Here is a 26,233-nt window from a genome sequence, read left to right on the forward strand (position 1 = left end):
AGAGAAAATAAAATTTGATCCCAAACTCAGAAACAAAAAATAAACTCCAGATGGTTTAAAAATCTAAATAGAAAGAAGGAAAGAAAGGGAGGAAGGAGGGAAAGAGGAAGACAAGATGACTAAAAAGTTAATACAATGCAATGAAATAATAAGAACATAGTTCTTACAACTTTGGTAATAAGGGAATTTTCTGAGCAAGATAAAAAGCCAAGAAATCAGAAAACAAAGACTAAAAAAAGTTAAACTTATAAATTTGAACTATGTAATAAATAAACCAATCACATAAATTTGAACTATTGTATAGCAAAATACACCACAATCAGATCAAAAGGCAAAGAAGGTTAAAGATATATTTATAATATATAGCAGCAATCAAAGATAAAAAATTCCTAGAAGTAAATAATCATAATTTATTATTATCATAATGAAATGACCAACATCAAAAATAGAGTGATGGAGAGAAACAAGCTATTTACAGAAGAAGAAATATCCATGGCCACTGAGCATATGGCAAGATGCTCAACTTACAATGATCAAATTAAAACAGTAATAGTGCATTTTTACATATCTTAAAATCCTTTGCACTAAAAATCTAGGCTAAAAGATTAAAAACTAAAGGCTTTCTATTCCCAAGAAAAAAATAACAAACCTAAAATACTCATTACTTGGGAGTGATTTGAGACAGGCTGGACAGAGTAACTGAAATACACTGCATTTCAAATATGTCAAAGATATTGTAGAGGTTCTAGGAAAAGCAAAAGGCCTGATTAATAGCCTCTAAACTGTGTTCCTTCCTTAAGGGAGGACACTAGATGGGAGATCAGAAGCCCCGGATAGTGACTCTGGGGAAAATCATTTATGTTATAATGCAGCCTTAAAACATCATTTGGGTGTTTTATTTTCTTCATTATGTATCTCCATATTTTCCATTGCTTACAACCATTATTTTAATGATCATAAAAATGTTTAATTAAAATAAACTAATCAGAAAAATTAATGCAATAAATTCAAGAACCAAAACAAAACAAAAAAACACTAACAACTAGGAAACCATGATGTAAAACAAAGTAGGTTTCCTAGCTAATTTTTGAGTTTATTAAAATTTAAGATGATATTTATAAATACACACAGTCTTTCAGCCTATTTCCTGGTGCCCTGGACTGTACTGGCTTTCAGGGGAATACCAAAGAAATGGATGACTCTGCCCTTCAAAAGACTGTCTGATACCAGGGAGAGCAACATAAAACTCATGGTTTGTTAAAGGCTAATAAGTACGATGTAAATTTGATAAAGTTGTGTGTTCTCTTCGCTTCCGTTATGAAAAGTATGTCCACACCAGCCCTGGCAGTTCGTTTGCAGTAACAGTCCCAGTTTTACTACTTTCTTACCATCTGACCACAGAATAAATCTGTGGAATAGGGGTTCTCTGATATAATACATTGATTTATTAGGTTATTGTATGCAAAGTTGTTTGACCTACATAGCAGCAATCCCCAATAAACACTGAACTGATCCTATGTCTGATCTGTATCCAATCATTTCTAAACCTAGCTAATCTGATTGTAGTCATATAAAATTTGTCTGTTTTTCACAGAAAAAGAGCAAATAAAAAGTACCACCTGACTAACTCAATCCTTGGATTTAGCTACTACTTTAAATAGACAGAGAATTGAGTTACACAATTCTGTTGTGTAAAAAGAATTGGTTATAAAAGATTGGTTCTTTGACCACAAATATCATTTTGTGACACATAACATTTGGATGAAAAACTCATTTCTACAGGTCAATAGTCCATATTTCTTTCTGGAAAACAATCCCCTGTATCTCCAATAATGGCATTTTGAAGAGCACTGAATGATTACTGTATGCCAGACACTGGTCTAACAGCTTCAAATGTATTAACTCTTTCAATCCTCTCTCCAGCCCCATGATGCTATTATCCACTGTTTACAGATGAGGAAACTGAGGTGCAGAAGTTAAACAATTTGCCCAGCATTAGATGGTAAACTTTGCCTGGCTTTAGAGCAGACTCTGAAACACTTTGCTTTCTCTCAGTCTCTTGGGGCATCTTCAATGAGGTGTCTGTGGCACATTAATATATGGTCTGTCTAAAACATGCTCCTCATCAATTTCCTCCCACAATAAACTTTTCTCTCTTGACTTCCCTATTTCTTTCAGCCTGTATTCATATTTATTCTTATTAATACCTGCCTATTTTGCAAACAGTGTAACATGAAAGGAAAAATCCTACTCTGGGAGCCATAAATCTCAAGATTCCAGTCTTCACTCACAGTATAATTTGGGCACTTTGAGTAATCTCAGAGAGCCTAACTTTCTCATCAATAAGGCCTCCTTTCTGCTCAATAATTCGACATACCAATAATGTTTATAAAGTATTTTAAAAATTAGTAAACAATAAAATAAAAGAACAAATAAATATTTTAAAAGAGTATGAGAAGAATTTTTATTTTGACCACTGAATAATATGATTCTGTAAGATAATTTTATAGCCAAAAAAACCTAAGAAGAAAAAAGGGTTCAAAAATTTTAAATTCTTATGTAAATTATGGCATATCTGCAGAATAAAATATGATGTCACAGTTCCATGAGCAGCTACGCTTTTAAGAGTTCTGAAAGACATAGGAAATGCTTCAATGTTAGGTGCACGAAAGGAACTCCAATTAAAATGCCTCTACCTGAAACTTCACTGTGTATGTATGCATTCTCAAGTTCAATTTTCTAACACTTGGCTGCTTCCTTTCCTGATCCGCATGTTTCTCTGAGTTCTGGGCTAATCAAATTTAAATATCTTAAGGACAGTTATTCCTTTTGTGTTTTAGGAAGCTTGCCAGCTACCAAAATCCACAGCCACCATTAAAAGATGAGGGTCAACAAAGACAGCATCTCACAAAGAAATTGTAACCAGCACTCCAGGGAGGCATGATATAGTTTCCCTTTGGGAATTCAACAAAGCAAGTACCACTGAGATGAAACATGTAACATTAAAAATTATTTCATCTGAAAGTACTGTGCCTTTAAGTGAGCAAAACAAATTCTAGGGGAAGAGCAGTTGCAGAATACTGCTGTACTGCAAGCCTATGAGAGTAGAAAATCAAAGGAAAGAAAAATAGAGCAAAAGAACAGCATCAGCTCAGATCCTAAGGTATTTATAAAAAAAAAGTCTCCACCAAGCTAGATCGTTGGTTATTACACAGGCTTGTGGAAGATCTTTGCTGTCTTGAATATTTGAAGATATTTTTCCTTTTCATCACTTCTCCAAACACAAATCTCCTCATCCAAAAGATAGCAATGAGCAAATGCTTGAAAAAGATGTAAACACTTTACTCAACCCACACCTATGTTCAACATTAATACAGTCTTCTTTGTGATTCTATCTCTATACTCTTTCCATGTAGTAGACTATTGTTTGTCAACACAGTCTTTGTTTAAGAACCATTTATGTAAGTGAAAAAAAAAATCTTGGCTCTCAAGAAAGAACTCTACATTACAACATGAATTTTTAGAATCAGTTTTAAAACTATGAAAGTTAAAGTGTTAGTTGCTCAGTGGTATTCAACTCTTTGCGACCCCACGGACTACAGTCTGCCAGGTTCCACTGTCCATAGAATTCTCCAGGCAAGAATACTGAAGTGGGTTGCCATTTTCTCCTCCAGGGGATCTTCCCAACCCAGGTTTCGAACCCACGTCGCTTGAGTATCCTGCATTAGCAAGTGGGTTCCTTACCAGTAGCGCCACCTGGGAAGCAAATACTTGAGTGATGTTTGTCTAACCAAACTTTTGGATCTAGCCTCCCATTTCAGAAGTTACAAGAACCAGAGGAGTAAGCTAAGTGACACCAGGAGGAAGAAATGAGACAAACTCAGAAGGTAGTATATTCTACAAAACAACTGGTATTGTCTTTGGTCTCTGCAACAAGTCAGTGTTAGGAAAAACAAGAGACTGTTCTGGATTAAAAGACTTTGGGGATATGACATCCAGATGCACCACAAGGCCCTGGGCTGAATTCTGCTACAGAGAAACCATCTGTCAAGGACATGCTGGGAACACCTATGGAAATTTGAATATGACAGGATATTAAACAATGTAAGAATGATTACCACTTACATTAGTGGTGATGATAATTTGGCTATGTAGGACAATGTTCTTACTTTTAAAAGATGCACACTGAAGTATTTAGAGGTAAAATGTTGAAACATTTTTATTTTGTTTTACAATACTTTAGTATTATTAACCTACAGTTTTGAAAAAGTTGGGGGGGGGGAGGGGTCAGTTGCAAAAACAATTGCCAAAAAATCACGGTTCAAGGTTCAAAAATCACACTCCAGTATCAAAGACCATGCTTAACTGGACAAAGTGAAACAAGAACTGAGAAGTTCTAATTTTGAGAAGTCTCCACATCAACCCACCCCTACCTGGCCACAACATGCTAAGTAATTTTTTTTTCAAATTTAAAGTAAAATACCAACTTTCAGAAGATCTGCCAGTATAATTTGAGAGAAACTTTTAAGCCTGCTATACCAATATTCAAAATCACTAAAGACAGGGATCAGAGGATACAAAATTATAACATACTATTCCAAAGTAACCATAACTAAAGCAACATGTAATACTGGCTTTCTGTCTTTTTCCACAAGTTTCATTGCCATATCTAGGAATTATTTCCTTTGAACATTAATAAACATTCTTTGTTCTAAGCACATACCTAACAAATAAGGCAGCAAAGGTCAAAAGTTTAGACAATATTTGGGGGAAAGAAGCTGAACTTCAGCTAAAGCCTCACAACCAGTTTCATCATATGACTTCGGTAAGTTACTGCGGTTGACCGTGCTAGCCGCTACCTGGGAGTCCTGTAAAGGCTCCTGATAAAAAGTGGTAAAAGGCTTAAGATTCTTAAGGAAACAAAATCAGTCGAATTCAGATTACAAATAGGTTAGATCTATAGGTACACAGACATTCTCTTCAAGGAGACTACAGCTGAATACAATGATCAAAAAGGTGGCTTTCTCTATTTGTTCAAAGAAATGTGCAATTTAAACACACCTACCTTTGGGTATGGAAGTAATAAACTTAGAAATGTAAGCAAAACAAAACAAGAACCACCAACCTCAGACCCAGCTGCCTGCAGACCACTTCTGCGTCTGCATCATCCCACTGGTCGTCACAGACTGTCCCCCACTGACCGGCATGGTAGACCTCCACTCGGCCCTCACGCACACTGCTGCCCCCAACAAGGCGCAGGATGGGGAACGCAGGGCCTGCAATACGAAATTAACAACAAATGAAACCTACACATTTCCACTGAGCTGTAGAAGATCAGGCATATTCTATTTCTTTGCCATTCTCAATCATAAAGTTATATTTAATAAGCCACTTCAGTGATATGGACATACCCATGCATGTCTAATATATTTTATGATAATCTCAACTGATTAAAACCCTCCAAGTTGCATTACACTCATACAAATAGCTGTCAAGAGGAAGCAGTCTAAATTCACTTTTCCCCGAGGACCTCAGAAACCAGAAAAGACACACTCAAAACTGCAATTATTGGAAATCGATTTGATTTTTATGGTATTGTGGGGGGTAGCACTGATTTTTTATTTACAGTAACCTGAGCATTACCAACATGTAATTATTAACAGTGGCACTTATATCTATGACATACTTGCTTTCAGCACAGAAATATTTTTACATTTGTAAAGATCAAGTCAAAGTTAACATTATCACAATATAAGACGCTGGTGGACATCACAGCCAGTACCTTCAAAAAACAATATTGAAGATTCATTTGCATATGAATCAGTTCATCATTTGTGTATGAATCAATTCATTCTCTGTGAAGAATACCAGAGGCTTCCCCATGCAAATTCCTTATTACAGTCTACAATGCCTATAGTCTAGCTTCATCAGTTTTTTCATTTTTCTCTCTTTTTCTTAGTCTAGAATTGAGGACACAGGGAACGCCTTTCCCTTTCACTCATGTACTTCAGATACCTAGCTATGGAGAAGGCATGTAATAAATATCTGTTGACTGATTGGATTGGCAAGTGATGACTAAAAGCCTAGAAAGAATATCCCAAACAACGAAAAAATAACTATCGACATCCATTCCTTCAATTCTGTTTCTTAAACTGCTATTAGGCAGAGAGGCACTGCACAAATGCTGCCCTTAAATATATTGCCTCGGGATATGGACAACAAGAGTACAGACGACAGACCACTGAGAAGGCCCTGCAGGGGCTCAGGTGCAAAAGGTGCTTGCCCACCACTAGAGGAAATTAGGGAATCCCTTCTCAAGGAGCTGCAGCTAAGAGGGCCAAGATGATGGATGGGATTTCATATGTTAGACATGGGGGATGTGCAGCTCAGACAAAATGAACCAAATGAACAAAAGCACAGAAGCACAAAGCTGTATGTGTTTGGGAAACAGAACAGCCTCTAATTTTTCTGGAATAAAGAATGTGAGATGGTCAAAGGTTCACAACAGGCTGGGTCCCTATTAGGGAATTTAGTTTTATCTTTTGCCAAAGACTCATCATTTATCCACATGAAATACGCTTCTAATTCCTCCACAGTATAAGCAGCTATCAATAAATGGCATTTGGACATTCGTATTTATATTCAAATATCACACCAGAGAAGGGATTTAGATTAGTGAACATGTATATCTACTCATATTCTGATATTTGTAACACAGTTTTCTTACATAAGTCAACTAGCACTTGTAATCTGGAAAACAATAAAGGTAGGTTTAATAAACATAACTGTTCTCAACATTATATAGCAGCTTCTTATGATTTACGATTGCTGAATTACGTATAAGAAACCTAAATTTACATGTTATTATGTTTTTCTTTTAAGAAGCTTGGAAAATATAGAAACAAACCAGTGGAAACAGCATAAATTTCTTAAATTATTATATCCTTCTCTGCCTCTCTTCTCCCCACCTCCATGGTAAGCGTGGGAAAAACAGAAAAACAAAAAAATTTAAGAGGAAATTTAAAATTATCTACAACCTAGAAACATTATGGCATAATTACCTTACATTTTTTAAAATGTTGTGCTTTATTTTTAAATGTAGTTTTTACACTGGTTGTATAAGTATTTGTGAAAATATAGAGAAGCTCAAAGACAAAATTTAGTCACCATCTCACATCTTCCCAACAAATACACTCACAAAAAAAAATCATTTGAAAGAAATTTCAGTGAAGTAGTTGACTCGTATTTAATTTGTGGATAAATAAAACTCCCAGACATTTTCATTTATATTGATATTTCCTATGTCCAATACTCAGATAAGATCTTCTACTTTCTAAGTGTTAGAAAAATACTACATGCCAAGATGCTAAATGTAAATTCCACACTAAAAGAAAGTATTAATATTAAAGGTCTACTCTGTGCCTTAAGATAGACTCAGTGTTTGCTGACTTGAGCTATTTGTTTTCATATTCTCATTTAATTTACCATAAAAGCATGTTTTTTCACTCTCACTTCTAATTTATTCTCAACCTTCAATATTTTATATATGCTTACACCAAGCTTAAATTTATCTTTGCAGAGTATAAACAAGTGGGTATATTATAGAGAATGGACAGCTTTCTAAAAAGAAAGAGTAGACAGAGATCCTGAAAAAAAGGATTGTTTTCAAAATTTTACTTACCTCACTACGTGAAAAACGCTAACATATTTATCAGTTAGGTTGGACACAGAATACAAGCAATATCTACAAAAAGCAGCGCGCTGTTGAGCCCGATTCACAGCATCCCTGATGTAGCGATGTGTAAACACGTATGTGCCAAAGACAGGATTACCAAGAGGTGGAGAGGCAAAGGAAGAAGAGGAAAAACGTACAAGGCATAAGATTCAGAACGCACCTTGCACCCACAGAGGACTGTAGCTCTGCAAGCACACACTTGTATGATATCCTGCACCATTTCCACTAGTTCTTCCAGTCAGTTCACAGGAATGACCCTAGCTTGGGTCTTCCTATGTTTTGTGGAGGAAGCATGTCAATTCCTTCCCTGATACTTGTACTCAATCAGAGTCCATTGCCCTGGCTGTCTGCTGGCATTCTAAGACTTGGGACATCTTATCACATTGCTATCTCCAAGAAAATCCAAAAAGGTGTGATAGCCACAGGCTGTGGTCACACGTTAAAACAACCATGGACCCCAGAAAACCCACCCGCCATTGTGAAACTAAAAGCCTAGAAAGAATATCCCAAACAAGGAAAAATAAGTGACAAAGGGAGCTTCTCCTGCTGCTTCCGTTCACATGATCATACACACACCTGTATACCGAAACCATATACTAATCACCAATGCTGCAGATGGTGACTGCAGCCATGAAATTAAAGGATGCTTCCTCCTTGGAAGGAAAGTTATGACCAACCTAAGCAGCATATTAAAAAGCAGAGACATTACTTTGCCAACAAAGGTCCGTCTAGTCAAGGCTATGGTTTTTCCAGTGGTTATGTACAGATGTGAGAGTTGGACTATAAAGAAAGCTAAGCGCCAAAGAATTGATGCTTTTGAACTGTGGTATTGGAGAAGACTCTTGAGAGTCCCTTGAACTGCAAGGAGATCCAACCAGTCCTACCTAAAGAAAATCAGTCCTGAGTGTTCATTGGAAGGACTGATGTTGAAGCTGAAGGTCCAATACTTTGGCCACCTGATGCGAAGAGCTGACTCATTTGAAAAGACCCTGATGCTGGGAAAGATTGAGGGCAGGAGGAGAAGGTGACAACAGAGGATGAGATGGATGGGTGGCATCACCGAGTCAATGGAGATGAGTTTGGGTAAACTCCGGGAGTTGGTGATGGACAGGGAGGCCTAGCGTGCTGCGGTCCATGGGGTTGCGAACAGTCAGACACGACTGAGCAACTGAACTGAACTGAATGCCTAGGACATCATGCATAGAAGGAGCCCTTATCCAAGGTAGCGATTTGTTTTATGGAATGTGCTATCTTCAAAGGAGAACACTAATACTATGAGTCTATTCTATTCTATAAAGTGAAAACATTTTTTGTAGTTGCTGTATTTTATATTTGGTTTCAAGATGATTTTTAACTTGATTCCAGAACAATTTTTCATTACCCAAATAAGTGTCTCAAATACAGTATATAATAATCCTATAAACAAATTAGATTAAAACAGAAAATATGTGAAATGAGGTCAGGGCTTCCCAGGTGGTCCAGTGGTTAAGAGTTTGCCTTGCAATGCAGGGGATACCAGTTCAATCCCTGGTCTGGGAAGATCCCACATGCTAGGGGACAGTTAGGCCCAAGCTTCACAACTACTAAAGCCTGCATGCTCTAGAGCCCGTGATCCACAGCAAGAAAAGCCACCTCAAGGAGGCTTCAAGGAGAAGCCCGCTTACTGCAACTAGAGAATAGCCCCCGCTTACTGCAACTAGAGAGAGCCCGTGCATAGCAATAAAGACTCGGTGCAACCAAAAAATTTTTTAATTAAAAGAAAAACTGAGTTCATATGTAAATCCAACTGTTAGATGAATTCCTTTAAAGACTAATTAGATTGTTGATAGACTATGATGATTCAGACTCAGGTCTGTATTTAAACGCTTAGGAAAACATTTAACTAAGACACGTTTTTCATCTGGAATGTTGAAAACAGAATGAAAGTAAAGCAAGAAAATAAAATTTTTTTTTCTTTTTACCATGGGAAAAGCTACACAGGACAGCAGCTGCCATCTTAGAACATGCCCCGCCCTGCCAGATGTCTTTTTCACAAAGCAGTATATTTTCTTCATCTCCTCAGCAACGGACATTACTCCAATAAATGGGAATAAGGCCCAGTTCAGAAAACAGGGCTTGTTTTGCGACTCCTTTTCCTCTGGAAGTACAATGCTCAAGGTTAGGTTTATCGAATGTAGGCTAATTTTTATCAAAGCACTAGGATTTTAAAAAATGGAAGAAATCAATAAAGGTGGATGTGGAAGAAAAAGACAAACATAATGGATTATGTAAATGTCAAGGAAATAAAAACATTAGATCAGAACAGGGTGATTACCTATGGCAATCTTTCTAATTAACCTTGAATAACTAATGCTAGGCATGTGCCTTTATCTACAGCTGATTTTAGAAGAAAATGGGCAAATACTACAGACATAAAACAGAGGAGTCTGGATGGTTATGTGAAAGAAATGTGTCTGTCCTGTGATCTAGTGGGACTTGGATTCCAGTCTGCACTCAGCTGCAAATTACTCTAACATGTCTCTAAATCCTTCCTTCTGATACACAAAAGAAGTCTGGATGCTTGAAGATTCTTTCCTACTCCAATATTTTAGGCTGTCATCTTCAAAACAATTATTATTACCACATCTAAGAAAGGTAATACCAAGAGAGGCAATCCATTCCCATTTTTAAAAATTTTATACATATATATATAATAGCATTTGCTAGCAAGACTTTGAAATCAATTAAGATAACTCATCTAGTCTACATACTTTTAACCTCTGATATGTACAAAACTGAAATTAAATTTTTAAAAGATTAAATGCTTATCTGAATAACATGATGATCTCTAGAACTGTCTCCATGCGACAGCTTCCGTTAACCCAACGATAAATATTTGGGGTGTATCTAAAATATGAATCTGTCTTGACAGCAATAAAGCCAGGTTGCTCTGCCCTTATTTGAAATTCTCTTTTATTAATGGATGACTAAGAGATGACAGAAGGAATCAGATCAGCTTATCTGAAGTTTATGTTTGCAGAAAGCTAGTTTACATTCTTTGATCAATCGAGAGAATCTCTGTAATTCACATCTCCACTACAGAGCTTGTTTTTGTTTTTAAATTTTTTAGAAAATTTTAATGGCATATAGTTGGTTTACAATGTTGTGTCTGCGTACAGAAAAGTGAACCAGCTATGCACACACACACCCATTCTGTCTGCTGTACAGAAAAGTGAATCAATTATGCACACACACACACCCCCATTCTGTCTGCTGTGCAGAAAAGTGAATCAGCTATGCACACACACACCCATTCTGTCTGCTGTACAGAAAAGTGAGTCAATTATGCACACACACACCCCCATTCTGTCTGCTGTGCAGAAAAGTGAATCAGCTATGCACACACACACCCATTCTGTCTGCCATACAGAAAAGTGAATCAGCTATGCACACACACACCCGTTCTGTCTGCCGTACAGAAAAGTAATCAATTATGCACACACACACCCATTCTGTCTGCTGTACAGAAAAGTGAATCAGCTATGCATGGACATATATCCATTCTTCTTTAGATTATTTTCCCATATAGGTCATCAGAGAGCATGGAGTAGAGTTGCCTGTGCTATAAAACAGGTACTTATTAATTATCTATTTTATATATAGTAGTCTGTATATATCAATCCCAATCTCCCAATTTATCCCTCCCTACTGTTCCCCCTTAGTAATCATAGGATTGTTTTCTACATCTGTAACTCTACTTCTATTTTGTAAATAAGTTCATTTGTACCATTTTTGTTTTCTGATGTCAGTCTCACAGAAAATTTTACTCTTCCCTGATTTTCAGGGATAATAAAAGCACCGGTAGAAAGGTACATGAAGAAAGACACCGACAGGAGCCTACAAATTTGTTACACCTGCAGGCTGTCAAAGAAGAAGCACCAAGCCGACATTCTTTGTGACTTGCCCACCAGCCAAGGACTGTTTCCAACAAAATACTGGAGATAAAATCAGTAATTAACATGATAACACCATAACTCTTTGTAGGTGCTCCCCTTCCTCTTGCTTTTACCCTGATTTATTCCAACCCTCATTGTAAAAAATTAGTGAGGTTGTTGCTTAACCTAACTAATTGTTTAGTTAACTAATAACTTAACTAATCGTTGTTTAGTTGCTGAGGCATGACTCTTTGCAACCCCATGGACTGTAGCCCACCAGGCTCCTCTGTCTATGGGACTTCCCATCAAGAAAACCGGAGTGGGTTGCTACTTCATTCTCAGGGGCTCTTCCTGACCTAGAGACAGAACTTGCATCTCTTGCACTGGCAGGCGGATTCTTTACTGATAAGCCACCAGGAAGCCTAATTAAGTATTGTTGTTCAGTCGCTCAGTCATGTCCAACTCTCTGAGACCCCAAGGACTGCAGCACACCAGGCTTCCGTCTCCTTCACATCTGAACTGAAATGAACTGAGGGTGACAGCAAGGGCCAGCAGCTTCTCACGATGATGGGTGCCGCTGGGCTGCGGGAAGCTGCCATCTCTTACAGAATCTCCTCGGTGCAGAAACCTGTGTCCCAGGATATCGCACCTTACCCAGCATGGGATGAAACTGCAAATGAACTTCACCTCCTACACACACACAGACAAGAGCGGAATTTGTGGGTGGCTCAAGGTAGAAAGTTAAAAGCAAATGACAGCAACCATAGGCTGTACAGGCTACTGGGAAAATAAAACTCTTAGGACCCAGTTCTTTGTTTCCTGGCACTGAAGAATCCAATTGTTAAATCAAAGACCAAAAGATGCTTTTATTTTTGGACCACTTAGCTTCTGCCCATTTCCTAGTCAATTCAGTTCAGTTCAGTTGCTCAGTCATGTCTGACTCTTTGCGACCCCATGGACTGCGGCACGCCAGGCCTCCCTGTCCATCACCAACTCCCGGAGTTTACTCAAACTCATGTCCATTGAGTCAGTGACGCCATCCAACCATCTCATCCTCTGTTGTCCCCTTCTCCTCCTGCCTTCAATCTTTCCCAGCATCAGGGTCTCTTCCAATGAGTCAGTTCTTCGAATCAGGTGGGCAAAGTATTGGACTTTCAGCTTCAGCATCAGTCCTTCCAATGAACATTCAGGACTGATTTTCTTTAGGTAGAATTGGTTGGCTCTCCTTGCAGTCCAAGGGACTCTCAATAATCTTCTCCAACACCAGATTTGAAAGCATCAGTTCTTCAGCGCTCAGCTTTCTTTATAGTCCTACTTTCACATCCATACATGACTACTGGGAAAACCACAGCTTTGATGAGACGGACCTTTGGTAGCAAAGCAATATCTCTGCTTTTTAACATGCTGTCTAGATCAGTCATAAGTTTTCTTCCAAGGAGGAAGCATCTTTTAATTTCATGGCTGCAGTCACCATCTGCAGTGATTTTAGAGACCAAAAAAATAAAGTCATCCACTGTTTCCCCATCTATTTGCCACAAAGTGATGAGACCACATGCCATGATCTTAGTTTTCTGAATGTTGAGGTTTAAAACAACTTTTTCACTCTCCTCTTTCACTTTCATCAAGAGACTCTTTAGTTCTTCGCTTTCTGCCATAAGTGTGGTGTCATCTGCATATCTGAGGTTATTGATATTTCTCCCAGCAATCTTCATTCCAGCTTGTGCTTCATCCAGCCCAGCGTTTCTCATGATGTACTTACTCTGCATATAAGTTAATAAGCAGGGTGACAATATACACCCTTGATGTACTCCTTTCTGTATCTGGAACCAGTCAGTTGTTCCATGTCCAGTTCTAACTGTTGCTTCCTAATCTACATACAGATATCTCAAGAGGCAGGTCAGGTGCTCTGGTATTCCCATCTCCTTCAAAATTTTCCACAGTTTATTGTGATCCACAAAGTCAATGGCTTTGGCGTAATCAATAAAGCAGAAGTAGATGTTTTTCTGGAACTCTCTTGCTTTTTCGATAATCCAACAGATGTTGGCAATTTGATCTCTAGTTCCGCTGCCTTTGCTAAATCCAGCTTGAACACCTGGAAGTTCACTGTTGAAGCCTGCCTTGGAGAATTTTGAGTATTACTTTACTAGTATGTGCAATGAGTGCAATTGTGCAGTAGTTTGAGCATTCTTTGGGCATTGCCTTTCTTTGGGATTGGAATGAAAACTGACCTTTTCCAGTCCTGTGGCCACTGCTGAGATTTCCAAATTTGCTGGCATATTGAGTGCAGCACTTTCACAGCATCATCTTTTAGGATTTGAAATAGCTCAACTGGAACTCCATCACCTCCACTAACTTTATTCATAGTGATGCTTCCTAAGGCCCATTTGACTTTGCATTCCAGGATGTCTGGCTCTAGGCTGGTGATCACACCATCGTGGTTATCTGGGTCATGAAGATCTTTCTTGTACAGTTCTTCTGTGTATTCTTGCCACGTCTTCTTAATATCTTCTGCTTCTGTTAGATCCATACCATTTCTGTCCTTTATTGTGCCCATCTTTGCATGAAATGTTCCCTTGGTATCTCTAATTTTCTTGAAGAGATCTCTAGTCTTTTCCATTCTATTGTTTTTCTCTTATTTCTTTGCATTGATCGCTGAGGAAGGCTTTCTTACCTCTCCTTGCTATTCTTTGGAACTCTGCATTCAAATGGGTATATCTTTCCTTTTCTCCTTTGCCTTTTGCTTCTCTTCTATTCACAGCTATTTGTAAGGCCTCCTCAGACAACCATTTTGCCTTTTTGCATTTCCTTTTCTTGGGGATGGTCTTGATCCCTGTCTCCTGTACAATGTCATGAACCTCCATCCATAGTTCTTCAGGCACTCTGTCTGCATATCTAACCCCTTGAATCTATTTCTCACTTCCACTGTATAATTGTATGGGATTTGATTTAGGTCATACCTGAATGGTCTAGTGGTTTTCCCTACTTTCTTCAATTTAAGTCTGAATTTGGCAATAAGGATTTCTTGGTCTGAGCCATAGTCAGCTCCAGGTCTTGTTTTTGCTGACTGTATAGAGCTTTTCCTTCTTTGGCTGCAAAGAATATAATCAATCTGATTTCGGTGTTGACCATCTGGTGATGTCCATGTGTAGAGTCTTCTCTTGTGTTGTTGGAAGAGGGTGTTTGCTATGACCAGCGTGTTCTCTTGGCAAAACTCTATTAGCCTTTGCCCTGCTTCATTCTGTACTCCAAGGCCAAATTTGCCTGCTACTTCAGGTAATTCTCTACTCCCTACTTTTGCATTCCAGTCCCCTATAATGAAAAGGACATCTTTTTTTGGGTGTTAGTTCTAGAAGGTCTTGTAGGTCTTCACAGAACCGTTCAACTTCAGCTTCTTCAGCATTACTGGTCAGGGCATAGGCTTGGATTACTGTGATATTGAATGGTTTGCCTCAGAAACGAACAGAGATCATTTTGTCATTTTTGAGACTGCATCCAAGTACTGCATTTTGGACTCTTCTGTTGACTATGAGGGCTACTCCATTTCTTTTAAGGGATTCCTGCCCACAGTAGTAGATATAATGGTCATCTGAGTTAAATTCACCCATTCCAGGTCACTTTAGTTCACTGATTCCTAAAATATCAACATTCACTCTTGCCATTTCCTGTTTGACCACTTCCAATTTGCCCTGATTCATGGACCTAACATTCCTGGTTCCTATGCAATATTGCTCCTTACAGCATCAGACTTCACTTCCATCACCAGTCACATCCACAACTGGCTGTTGTTTTTGCTTTGGCTCCATCTCTTCATTCTCTCTGGAGTTATTTCTCCACTGATCTCCAGTAGCATATTGGGCCCCTGGGGATTTCATCTTTCAATGTCCTATCTTTTTGCCTTTTCATACTGTTCATGGGGTTCTCAAGGCAAGAATACTGAAGTGGTTTGCCATTCACTTCTCCAGTGGACCATATTTTGTCAGAGTTCTCTACCATGACCCGTCTGTCTTGGGTGGCCCTACACGGCATTGCTCATAGTTCCATTGAGTTAGGCAAGGCTGTGGTCCATGTGATTTGGGTGGGGCTGTGTTCCCTCCCTGTTGTTTGACCTGAGGCCAAACTATGGTAATGATGATAATGGTGACCTCCTTCAAAACCTCCCGTGCACGTACTGCTACAATCAATGCCCCCAACCCTGCAGCAGGCCACCACCGACCCACGCCTCCGCTGAAGACTCCTGGACACTCACGGGCAAGTCTGGGTCAGTCTCCTGTGGGGTCATTACTCCTTTCTCCTGGGTCCTGGTGCACACAAGGTTCTGTTTGTGCCCTCCAAGAGTCTGTTTCCCCAGTCCTGTGTAAGTTCTGGCAACTCCATGGTGGGGTTAACAGCGACCTCCTCCAAGAGGGCTTATGCCCCACCCAGATCTGCTGCACCCAGAGCCCCTGCCCCGCCGCAGGCCACTGCTGACCCGGACCTCTGCAGGAGACACTCATACCCAGTCTGTCTCAGTCTCCGTGGGGTCCTGGGTCCTGGTGCGCACAAGGTTTGTTTGAGCCTCTGAGCGTTTCTGGCAGGTATTTCCTAGCATCAGGGGTAGTAACAAGTGAAATGCAGTTGTACCTAAAGGAACTCACTCCTTCCATTGGGAGCCCTTCCTTTAAAAGTCTTCTGAGAGAAGTGAGAGAGGAACGTGAGAGAAGGAGAGGGAGGAGGTAGCCTCTCCAAGCTAACGGCGGGGGGCCAGCACCCCCTTCAGGCATCAGCAGACAGAGTCGGTCAAGGATGAACAAACTCAGCCCAGCTGCAGCTGGTGACGAACGACTGAAGCATCAGCGTTGTCCCAGTGGCTGCTACAAACGACGCCCCAGACGCCCTTCTCATATACTTCTACTGTGCCTTCAAAGGTGCTTTCGCCACCATGAAGCCAGACTGACCCTAAATGGAAAAGAATCCCCAAATCCTTGAATAGAACATAACTATTTGAACATACTGAACAAGTCCTCGGGTAGCAAGCTGAGAGAACCAGGCTTTCACTGTTCACAGCAAGTCCTTCTTTCTTTAAATGAGGATTTAGCAGGCTCTTTTTTTTTTTTTAATTAACATCCTGATGTCAGTGCTAAGAATACTTTCTTTTTCAATCCAGGCAAACATAAGTCCAAAGGGAAAAAGTGGAAGAATGTGACTAATGGCTGATATTGCATCCCACATATTTGATTACATCACATATGAAGTTCTTATCACTTATACATCACCTTCCATCTCCACAAGAGGTCACAGATTAAAAAAAAAACAGAAACAAACAGAATGCTGTTAACAAGTTACCTGTTATCAGCTGTTGTATCTTCCTTCTACCTGCTCTTCCACTAAAGAATAAAATGTTTTTCCCCTTTTAGCCTCTACCAGTAGTTGTGAGAAGTCTAAAGATAATGTCTAAAATTTCAGAAAGGTGTTAAGTGTCAGAAATATTGTCTAAAGGTAGTCATAGGGAAACTGCCCCTAGGGAGAGTGGTGTGGTGTAACTGAAAGGCCCTGGAACTTCACTTCTCTTTACACATCATCCCCACTCAGTTGCTCCACAGTCCATAATTTGAGTCATTCTTCTCAGTCTTAAAAGAGTCAAAATTTAAATTAGAGCATCCCTGGGAAGATAGTATGTTAAGTCTTATCCCTTAACTGTGGATCAAAGTGGTTACTAGGCTCACTGTGGTGATTATTTCATAACATATGCAAATTCCAATCACTATGCAGTACATCTGAAACCATCATAATAGTGTAAATCAAATATATTTCAGGTTTTTTTTAAGTGTGCATCAAAGGACTACATTTCTCTTCTCACTGGCACTTGTTTTTAGAGTCAGTCCTGAGGCTGCAGTTGAGACATATGCAGAGGTAGAATCAAACTCAGACAACTTAAAAATTTCATAAAAGTCTGTGAAAAGTCACTTAAGATGACCTTTATCTCCTAAGTAAATAGGTTAAGAAATTAAATTTTACTAAAAATTTCTGACACATTTTACATATTTCAAAGTAATCTATGGCTTTATAATTATTTTTCAAAAATAACAGATTCTAAATCATCCATTCATTTCATTTGCACCAGCCTAGTCACCTATCACTATTATTTTCCACACAATCATCCTTAAAAAAAATGTGACTATTTAAGAAACACATATCTTATCTCTCATGATAAATACAAAGTGTCATTTAATTCAAACAAGAGGCAAGAACAAATGGAGGCAAAGTTGCACTGCCAAATCCTGACGACTCAGGAGAGAACATGGGCGTGCATCATTCATATGGCAGATAATCTAAAACTCATTCATATATATTCTAACCTTCTTTAATTCAGACCAAGCAAGAGGAAGCCCTGTCTAGCTCAGTGAAAATGTTAGGGGGAAACACCAACTGAAGCCGCTCGCCCTGGCCAGGCACCACGGTAACCATCCGCACAATTTATTTTATGACAGGGGGTCCTGGTAAAGAACATGAAACTGACAAGCCACCACCAACCAGAAGAATTTGGGAAAGCTCCAGAGGAGACACCAAACCCTAGGTCCTACCAACTTCCCAGAATCCTCCTCGCTGGAATCCATCTTGACTGGGCACTGCCTGTACCAACAGGAAGGACCTGAGTCAGAATGACTGGCCAGAGACGACCCGGAAACTAATCACCACAGACCCCGAGACTGAGCCATGCGGCAGAGCAGTTCTCCTGGGTTCCCTGACCCTACTGCTCTCCACCCGGGCGCCCCTTCCCAATAAAATCTCTTGCTTTGTCAGCACATGTGCCTCCTCAGACAATTCATTTCTCAGTGTCAGACAAGGGCCTTAGAAGAGGTCCCCCTTCCTGCAACCAAAAGTGTGAACTATAGAATATCTTTAAAGAAATATGTCCAAAGAGTTTAACTGAACTTTAATGATTTTTTATAATCACAAAATGTCTTCAATAGAGACCCACATAATACTAATATCATGCACAGTAAAAATGTCTTTTGATTTTTTTCCAAATCAAAGAATTCATTTGTTCAGCTCAAACACATGTTATTTGAAATCTGAAAGTTTAATCTGAAAAGTGAAAGTCGCACAGTCATGTCCGACTCTTTGTGGCCCCATGACTTACAGTCCATGGAATTCTCCAGGCCAGAATACTGGAGTGGGTAGCTGTCTCCTTCTCCAGGGGCATCATCCCAACCCAGGGATCAAACCCAGGTCTCCCACATTGCAGGCGGATTCTTTACCAGCTGAGCCACCAGGGAAACCATTTAATCTATTATCTGTTTATTAATTCACCACCACCACAAATACCACCACCATCAAATTATTCATGTCAAAGGGTTGGACAAACGTTCTAGTAATGAAAACAAACTGGAACTCTATTTATGCATGTTAAATAATCACAATAAAATGCAAAATATTGCCCAAATCACTAAAAAGCTTTCAAAGAAGAAATGATGCAGGAATATTATCTAAATGATTAAGGCATCCACAAATGAGGAGGAGAAAACTCTGCATAATGTGTAATTGTTACCGTAACATCATTGTAACAAAAATGATAGCACTGGAAATAATTTCCAGGTCAACTATAAGTTCTACCATCATTTCTCACATGCGCCAAACATGCTGTGAAAACCTGGATTTGTTTATCTGTATTTGCTATATGGCAAGAAATGTGGAGTGCTCATCCAATTTTCCTTTTACAAATGGATACAAATATTTGCGATTCTGGAAAGGCAGTTTGCATGTCAATGAGTAACAAATTCTCTGGCAGAATCCATTCTCAACTCCAACATCCCCAAAGCACACACCTGCCTGGCAGTGCCCCTCCACATAGTTTGTCCTTTCCTCACGCCATAAAAATTTCCAAAATATCTGAGTAATCATCTACCTTGAACTCAGTATTTCTTACTGGTATGTAATTCCATGAAGTTTATACTTCTAATAATCTTTTGAAAGAACTTTAAAAAAAAAATCAGCATGATAATATGCCTAAGATAATAAAAGCAAGAACACATAATTCACAGTACATACATTTAAGACAGGCAGTGGTTTTTGTTTGGTTTTGGTTTTACTTCGTTCTTGCTTCACTTAGCTCTCTTAGAATGCTTAAGACGGTCAAACTGTCACTGGTTTCCCTTAATTTATGGATGAGGAAGCTATGGAGCCAATCAGCTGGGCAGTTGCAGAGCCATGACAAACTGCCTCCCAGCTTCCCTCCCTTGCTACCCGTGCCTTGCCTCCGAACCTGAGCAAAGACTTGGGATGCAATAAGCACCTTTCCATAGTTCAGGTACCACTTTATGCAGTCTGCCATGTGGGCATTGACCAGCATGGTGAAATATTACAACAAATCCACCAAACATTACATGGGAATAAACTAGCCAGGCAGATCCATAAGACAGTCTTAAGAGTTTCTCTATACTACACAACATGAGACAGGTGGCTTTCTGGTGATCTATATTTGAGGCTAATCCTCCAGCGGAGGCCAGTCCCATGGGCTGTACAAATTTCTAGGACTACACATTTGCACAAATTTATAGGTATGCAATTACAAGAGGAAATACCCTTAGCTCAATAAAAAAAAAAAAAAAAAAACCAGAGAGAGGATAAAACAATAAAGCAATCCACAAAGGCCCGAGCCTGCTAAACTCATTTCTATTACTATCTTCCTAACAATAAAGTTCTCCAGACGAATCCTAGACCAGATTCTTTGGTAAATAGTGCTCCTCTGTCCCAGCCTCTTATCACCAAAAGTCAATCTGTCTTCCTTGGTTCATACTTTCCTACCTCCGCCCACCACTTTGCGATGTTCCTTATAGTCTCAGCTCATGTCTCTCACCAACACCTCAGTGAATCCAGAGTTGCATGGTCTTAAATTCTCTCATGTGCCAATTTGATGGAAAATATTCTATTCTAAATATTCCTATTTTTAAAAAGTGTTAATAACAATAATCTAAAATTTGAAGTCTCAGAGGTTTTAGATCTCAACTATAGTGGTCATTACTAATTTACAGACTAAACCAGTAATAGAAAAAAGTCTGGAACTATAAAGCTATGCATGATGGCATGTCATGGAGAGGAGCCCCCCTCTTTCATGAAAAGGATTATTGCAAAAAACAAAGAAAATTGTCAGTTGTACCAGCCTGTTGGTATTAACAACTACCTAAAGGCAAAATGTGCCAATACACAACAATGGTCAGAATTCTACTACCTTAATTCCCTGCCAAAAATGTTGAACTTGGGGTAGGATGTGGCAGGGAGGTTCAAGAAGAAGGGGACATCCATGTACCTGTGACTGATTCCTGTTGATGTGTGGCAGAAACCAACACAATATTATAAAGCAATTATCCTCCAATTAAAAATGAATACACTTTTAAAAAATGTTGAAATCACTGTCATTTTAGTTTACTACTATTTTTTATCATGTAAACATATCTCCAGTTTTATAAAGGAAAAGGAACACGAAAGATTTTTGTTACAGAAATTTGCTTTATGGATAACTTAGCTAAAAACAAATAGGGATTCCTAAAACAAAGAGACATTCCAGAGGGGTTCTCTTCTGCCATGTTATCAGTCTCACTCAAAACAAGGTAATCTAGAGAAAGAGAGCTAACTAGATTAAAATTCTCTTCACAAGTTTCATTGGTTCTCAAGGCTATTGCAGTGGGCTGAATCCTTTTCCCCCCAAAAGATGTTGAAGGACTGACATCCAGTGACCGTGAATGTGTGAATTTATTTGGAAATAGGGTCTTTGCAGAGGATCAAGATAAATGAGGTCATGAGGGTGGGCTCCAGTCCAGTATGACTATGACTTGTAAAAAGGAGAGATTTGGACAGACACACATAGGAAGAACGCCATCCGGAGGTTGCAGTTACATTTCCACAAGCCAAGGAACTACCGGAAGCCAGGAGACAGCCCTGGACCAGATCCTTCCCTGGTGTCTGGAGAGGAAGTATGGCTCTGCTGACACTGATCTTGGACTTCCAGTCCCCAGAACTGTGAAATAACAAGTTTCTTTGTTTAAGCTACTCGGTCTGTGGTACTCATTACAGCAGCTTTAGCAAACTAATAGACCCGTTCTGGTATTATTCCTCCATGGACAGCTGGCAAAACCTCCCTTCTCACCGTCCACACTTCAAGAAGACCTAAAAGAAATATCAGGAAAGGAACCAAACAGGTCAGCTATCTTTGTTCTCTAAATCCAGCTCATTCCAAAATCAACCAAATGAAAAGGTATGCCGATTTAGTAAACTCCTTAAAATATACAATAGAGCTCACTCATGTGACAGAAGTGAAGTGAAGTGAAGTCGCTCAGTTGTGTCCGACTCTTTGTGACCCCATGGACTGTAGCCTACAAGGCTCCTCTGTCCATGGAATTTTCCAGGCAAGAGTACTGGAGTGGGTTGCCATTTCCTTCTCCAGGGGATCTTCCCAACCCAGGGATCGAACCCAGGTCTCCCGCATTGCAGGCGGATGCTTTACCGTCTAAGCCACCAGGGAAGTCACGTGACAAAAAAAACACCCAAAAACAAAGATCCATTCCAGTAGTATTCTGAACAGAATTAAAAATAAATATTTCTGAAATCTTGTATAAATCACAGTTTGATAAATGAGTAATAGAAACTTAATGTTATCACCCAAATCCTTTCTCATCATTAATGAACTTCACAGAGGCACAAAATAATTAATTTTAGTCAGCTCTATTGTTCTGGTGGAATCAGAAATTCATGCTGGTGACGTCAAGCTATTATTTAGATCTTTGACAAAAAGTATACTCAAAGCTGAAAGTGATGTAGAAATTTCAGTTTACGAACTACTAAAAAAACAGAACAAAGGTCCATTACATATTGGACAATTTAGCACATATATTTGACAATGAATTAAATATAATCGCATGCCTTCTACCAAAGGCAAACTTGGAAAAATATACTAAGTGATCATTTTTTGTCTTAATTATAAAATACACACAAAAAAATCACATTGCCTAAAAACAACTGAATAGAGCAATGGTTAGTTGAATTTTTCAAGTACAGTTGGGGAGGCTACATTAATTTTTATGTTTTGTTTTGTTTTTTCCTACAGCTTATTTGATAGAATTCAGGTATTCTATTTGGTCAATGATTACACTTACCCGTAACTGAAATCAGTTTAGCATTGCAAAATAATAGATTTTATTCAAATCATGCCATGTCAAAATGAAATCATCTTTTAACATAGGAAGCAACCCCTTAAATATCCAACTGAACTATACTCTCCCCATTAGTCCACATCTATAATTCATATTAATTGTTCATCTATTATTTATGTAGATACCTTTTGTACTAAGAAAAATAAGAACTTGTCAGGTTCAAAATGAAAGCATATCTACTGAATAAGCAATTCTACCCATTTACATTGGGCTTACATAAATTTATAAGCCCATCTGGGAGATGGTGAAGGACAGGGTAGCCTGGAGTGCTGCAGCCCATGAGGTCGCAAAGAGTCGGACACGACTGAGTTACTGAACACCACCACCACCCGTTATTCATGCGTTTAAAACATTATATAACATTATGCAAAAGAAGAAGACAATACATGCGTTTAAATAACTTTAGCAGAAAATTTTACAAATTGTGTCTGAACTATCCACTGTTCAGTTCAGTAGCTCAGTCCAGTCCACACATAAACACATAGTGTGGGTATTAACCTTTTATTGTACAACTGTAAGTGATGAAAGTAAACTACACTTAATAGTAAGTTTATCTGTCTCCCAGAGTACATATCACAGGAAAGGTAATAAAAAATGCCTAGTATTATCTTGACATTTCAACCACAGAGTGGGCATCCTTAACCAGAGGACTTAGGTGATTTCTTATTCATCTTTCTAAGTTCTGTTCCTGGGCTTCTCTGGCAGCTCAGCAGTGAAAAATTTCCCTGCCAATGCAGGAGCCTTGGGTTCGATCCCTGGGTCGGGATGATCCCCTGGAGAAGGAAATGGCAACCTACTTCAGTATTCTTGCCTGGAAAATTCCATGGACAGAGGAGCCTGGCGGGCTACAGTCCATGGGGCTGCAAAAGTCAGACACAACTTGTCAAAAAAACAACACCTACAGCTTACAACAACAACAACAAAAAAAGAAGCAACTAATCTTAGGAAACATCTTGCTAAGAAATGCACAAAAGAAACAGAAAAGGCACAGATGCTCCCAGACACAGCTCAAAGACTGGCGGCAGCCTGACGCGGACATGCTGGGTGCAGTTCCTGGAGAAGGCGCTTGGGGGCAGCACTCTCGCTGCTGAGGGGTGTGCGCCGCCTCCACAATGTTCAGCTGCTTAAGTCGTGTTCCGCTCCGCGACTCCATGGACTGCAGCAGGCCAGCTCCTCTGTCCTCCACTCTCTCCCTGAGTTTATAACAGCCGCTAGCAAAACAAACGCTTAAAGCACTTTTCAATTTTCACCATTTTTCATAAAAGTGAAAACTATCTTTGGATGTCTTTTGGTTAGCGAAAACAAGTACTGATGTAGGTCTTTCTTAAAAGCGAAGTGGCATAAACCAAACTTTCAAAAAGTGAGGGACACCTGTGTGAGGACTGTAAGGTCAGGCCATCCCAGACGGAGTCCCCTTGCTCTGAGGACATCCATCGGTCCCTGCGTTACCTACACCCTACTCACGTGACTGACCTTCCCTCTCAATCACATAGCCTCATCATAAACTCTTGCACACCCGCCCCAACTCCAGCTAGGGACTGTGAATTCTTAGAACAGAGCACCGCCCGATGACAGCTCATCAAAGGGGTGGCGAGAGAGCTGTGCTCCTCTGCTGGTCTCCCTGGTAACCAGGGCCAACCTGACCACTCATTCCCTCTATAACTGGTAACCTCCCTCTCCACCTCCCAGCCCCGACTCTCACCCCATTCCTCCTACCTCGCACCCCCTATCTCAATATGAAATCTGGAATAATCATTAGTCTAAGGATAAAAGCTACACTTTGAAAATAATGGAATCAAGAGAGTAGCAGAAAGACGGAGATGTACTATGTTGGAGCCCGACTTCTTGTAATATGAACAACAAACCTCCTTATTCCTTCAGTCAATTTGAATTGGGTTTTCTATTCTTTGCCACCAAAGCTACATGAACTGATCCAAGCCACACTCATATCCAAGTTCATCACCTGTTTTCTCTCCCAAATTTTCCACAGCCATCTTTATTTGCAGTTAGCAATAACGTATATACATTTTGTGTCAATCTTTTCCCTTCAACCTTATCATGAGCATTTTTCTATCTTCTATAGACAATCTTCGCAATTATCACTTAGGAGCAGCACCACACACCGACTCTGCGACCCCATGGACTGTAGCCCGCCAGGCTCCTCTATCCATGGGATTCTCCAGGCAAGAATCCTGGAGCGGGTTGCCAGGCCTCCTCAGGGGATCTTCCCCACCCAGGGATTGAACCCAGGTCTCTTACGTCTCCTGCATTGGCAGCTGGGTTCTTAACCATTAGCTCCACCTGGGAAGCCCTTAGGACCTGCACAATATACATCCAATAAAGGGATCTCTGAGTAATCCATTATTGCTGCACATTTAGGCTTGCCTTCACAGTTATAAAACCAGTTACTTTTACAAAGGTTACCTTCACACACACTGCATAAACATAAACATGTTCATATTTATATATGAATATATATATTTCATAAATATATATTCAGTAAGAGAGTGTGTGTATGTCTATCTGTATACAGTGTGTGTCCAGGATAATCAATAAAAGGCAATAGTAGCTGAATGTCTAATTTTCTTCATAAAATCTTTTTTCACATTAGTAAAGAGTCTGATAATGCCTCCAAATCAAAGTATTTTATATCTGCCTTAGCCTGTAAAGAAAATTGAGCTCAATATCTAAAATCCAGCCAGGAAATGTATCAAATCTGTTATTGCTAATAAATGATTTTAGCACCTGCTACACAGAATCAAGATGCAGCATTAAAAAAATTTAAAAAGAGACAGCTTTCAGCCAACTTTTTAATTAACCTTCACTTCAAACACCAGATGGACTTCAGAGAGCACAGCCTGTAAACAACAGCATTTATCCCACAAGTCCACTATCTCTATTTGAATCAGATTTGGGTGAACAGATTAGCAGGACACAACAAAAAGTCAGATCTATGAATCATTCTTTCTGGTAACATCTCAGTTATTAGAGCACTATTGTTTCTTATATCTATTTTACACATCAGTCACTTAAGGTTGAGTTCCACTCAGTTGCTTGTAACAAAGAGGAGTTCCCAGCACAGTGCAAGCAAGTCACCCCACATGCAGGGATTTCTTGTTCTAGTCAGGAAGTCGTAAATTACTGGGGCTTCCCAGGTAGCACAGTGGTGAAGACTCTGACTGCCAATGCAGGAGACACAGGAGATGGGGGTTCGATCTAGACGATTCCTCGGAGGAGGAAATGGCAACCTGCTCCAAGTATTCGTGCCTGAAAAATTCCATGGACAGAGGAGCCTGGTGGGCTACAGTCCATGGGGTCACCGAGAGACAGACACAACTGAACAACTGAGCGCATTACTGGAGATCATCCTGTTAATTCTTCCTGTAGAAATGTAAAAA

At 39.5% G+C, this 26,233-nt stretch overlaps 1 protein-coding gene across 1 annotated transcript in view; it reads right to left on the reverse strand.

The window, feature by feature from the left end:
* PRSS12 (serine protease 12) overlaps window positions 1-26,233 on the reverse strand; it is a 75,697-nt gene that overhangs the window by 45,201 nt on the left and 4,263 nt on the right. Inside the window, exon 2 of the mRNA XM_043438446.1 lies at window positions 5,126-5,276. Within this exon, the coding sequence (XP_043294381.1) occupies window positions 5,126-5,276 (151 nt within the window). The remainder of the gene's footprint in view (window positions 1-5,125; window positions 5,277-26,233) is intronic.

The sequence above is a fragment of the Cervus canadensis genome, chromosome 19, assembly GCF_019320065.1.
Source record: "Cervus canadensis isolate Bull #8, Minnesota chromosome 19, ASM1932006v1, whole genome shotgun sequence".
NCBI lineage: Eukaryota > Metazoa > Chordata > Mammalia > Artiodactyla > Cervidae > Cervus > Cervus canadensis.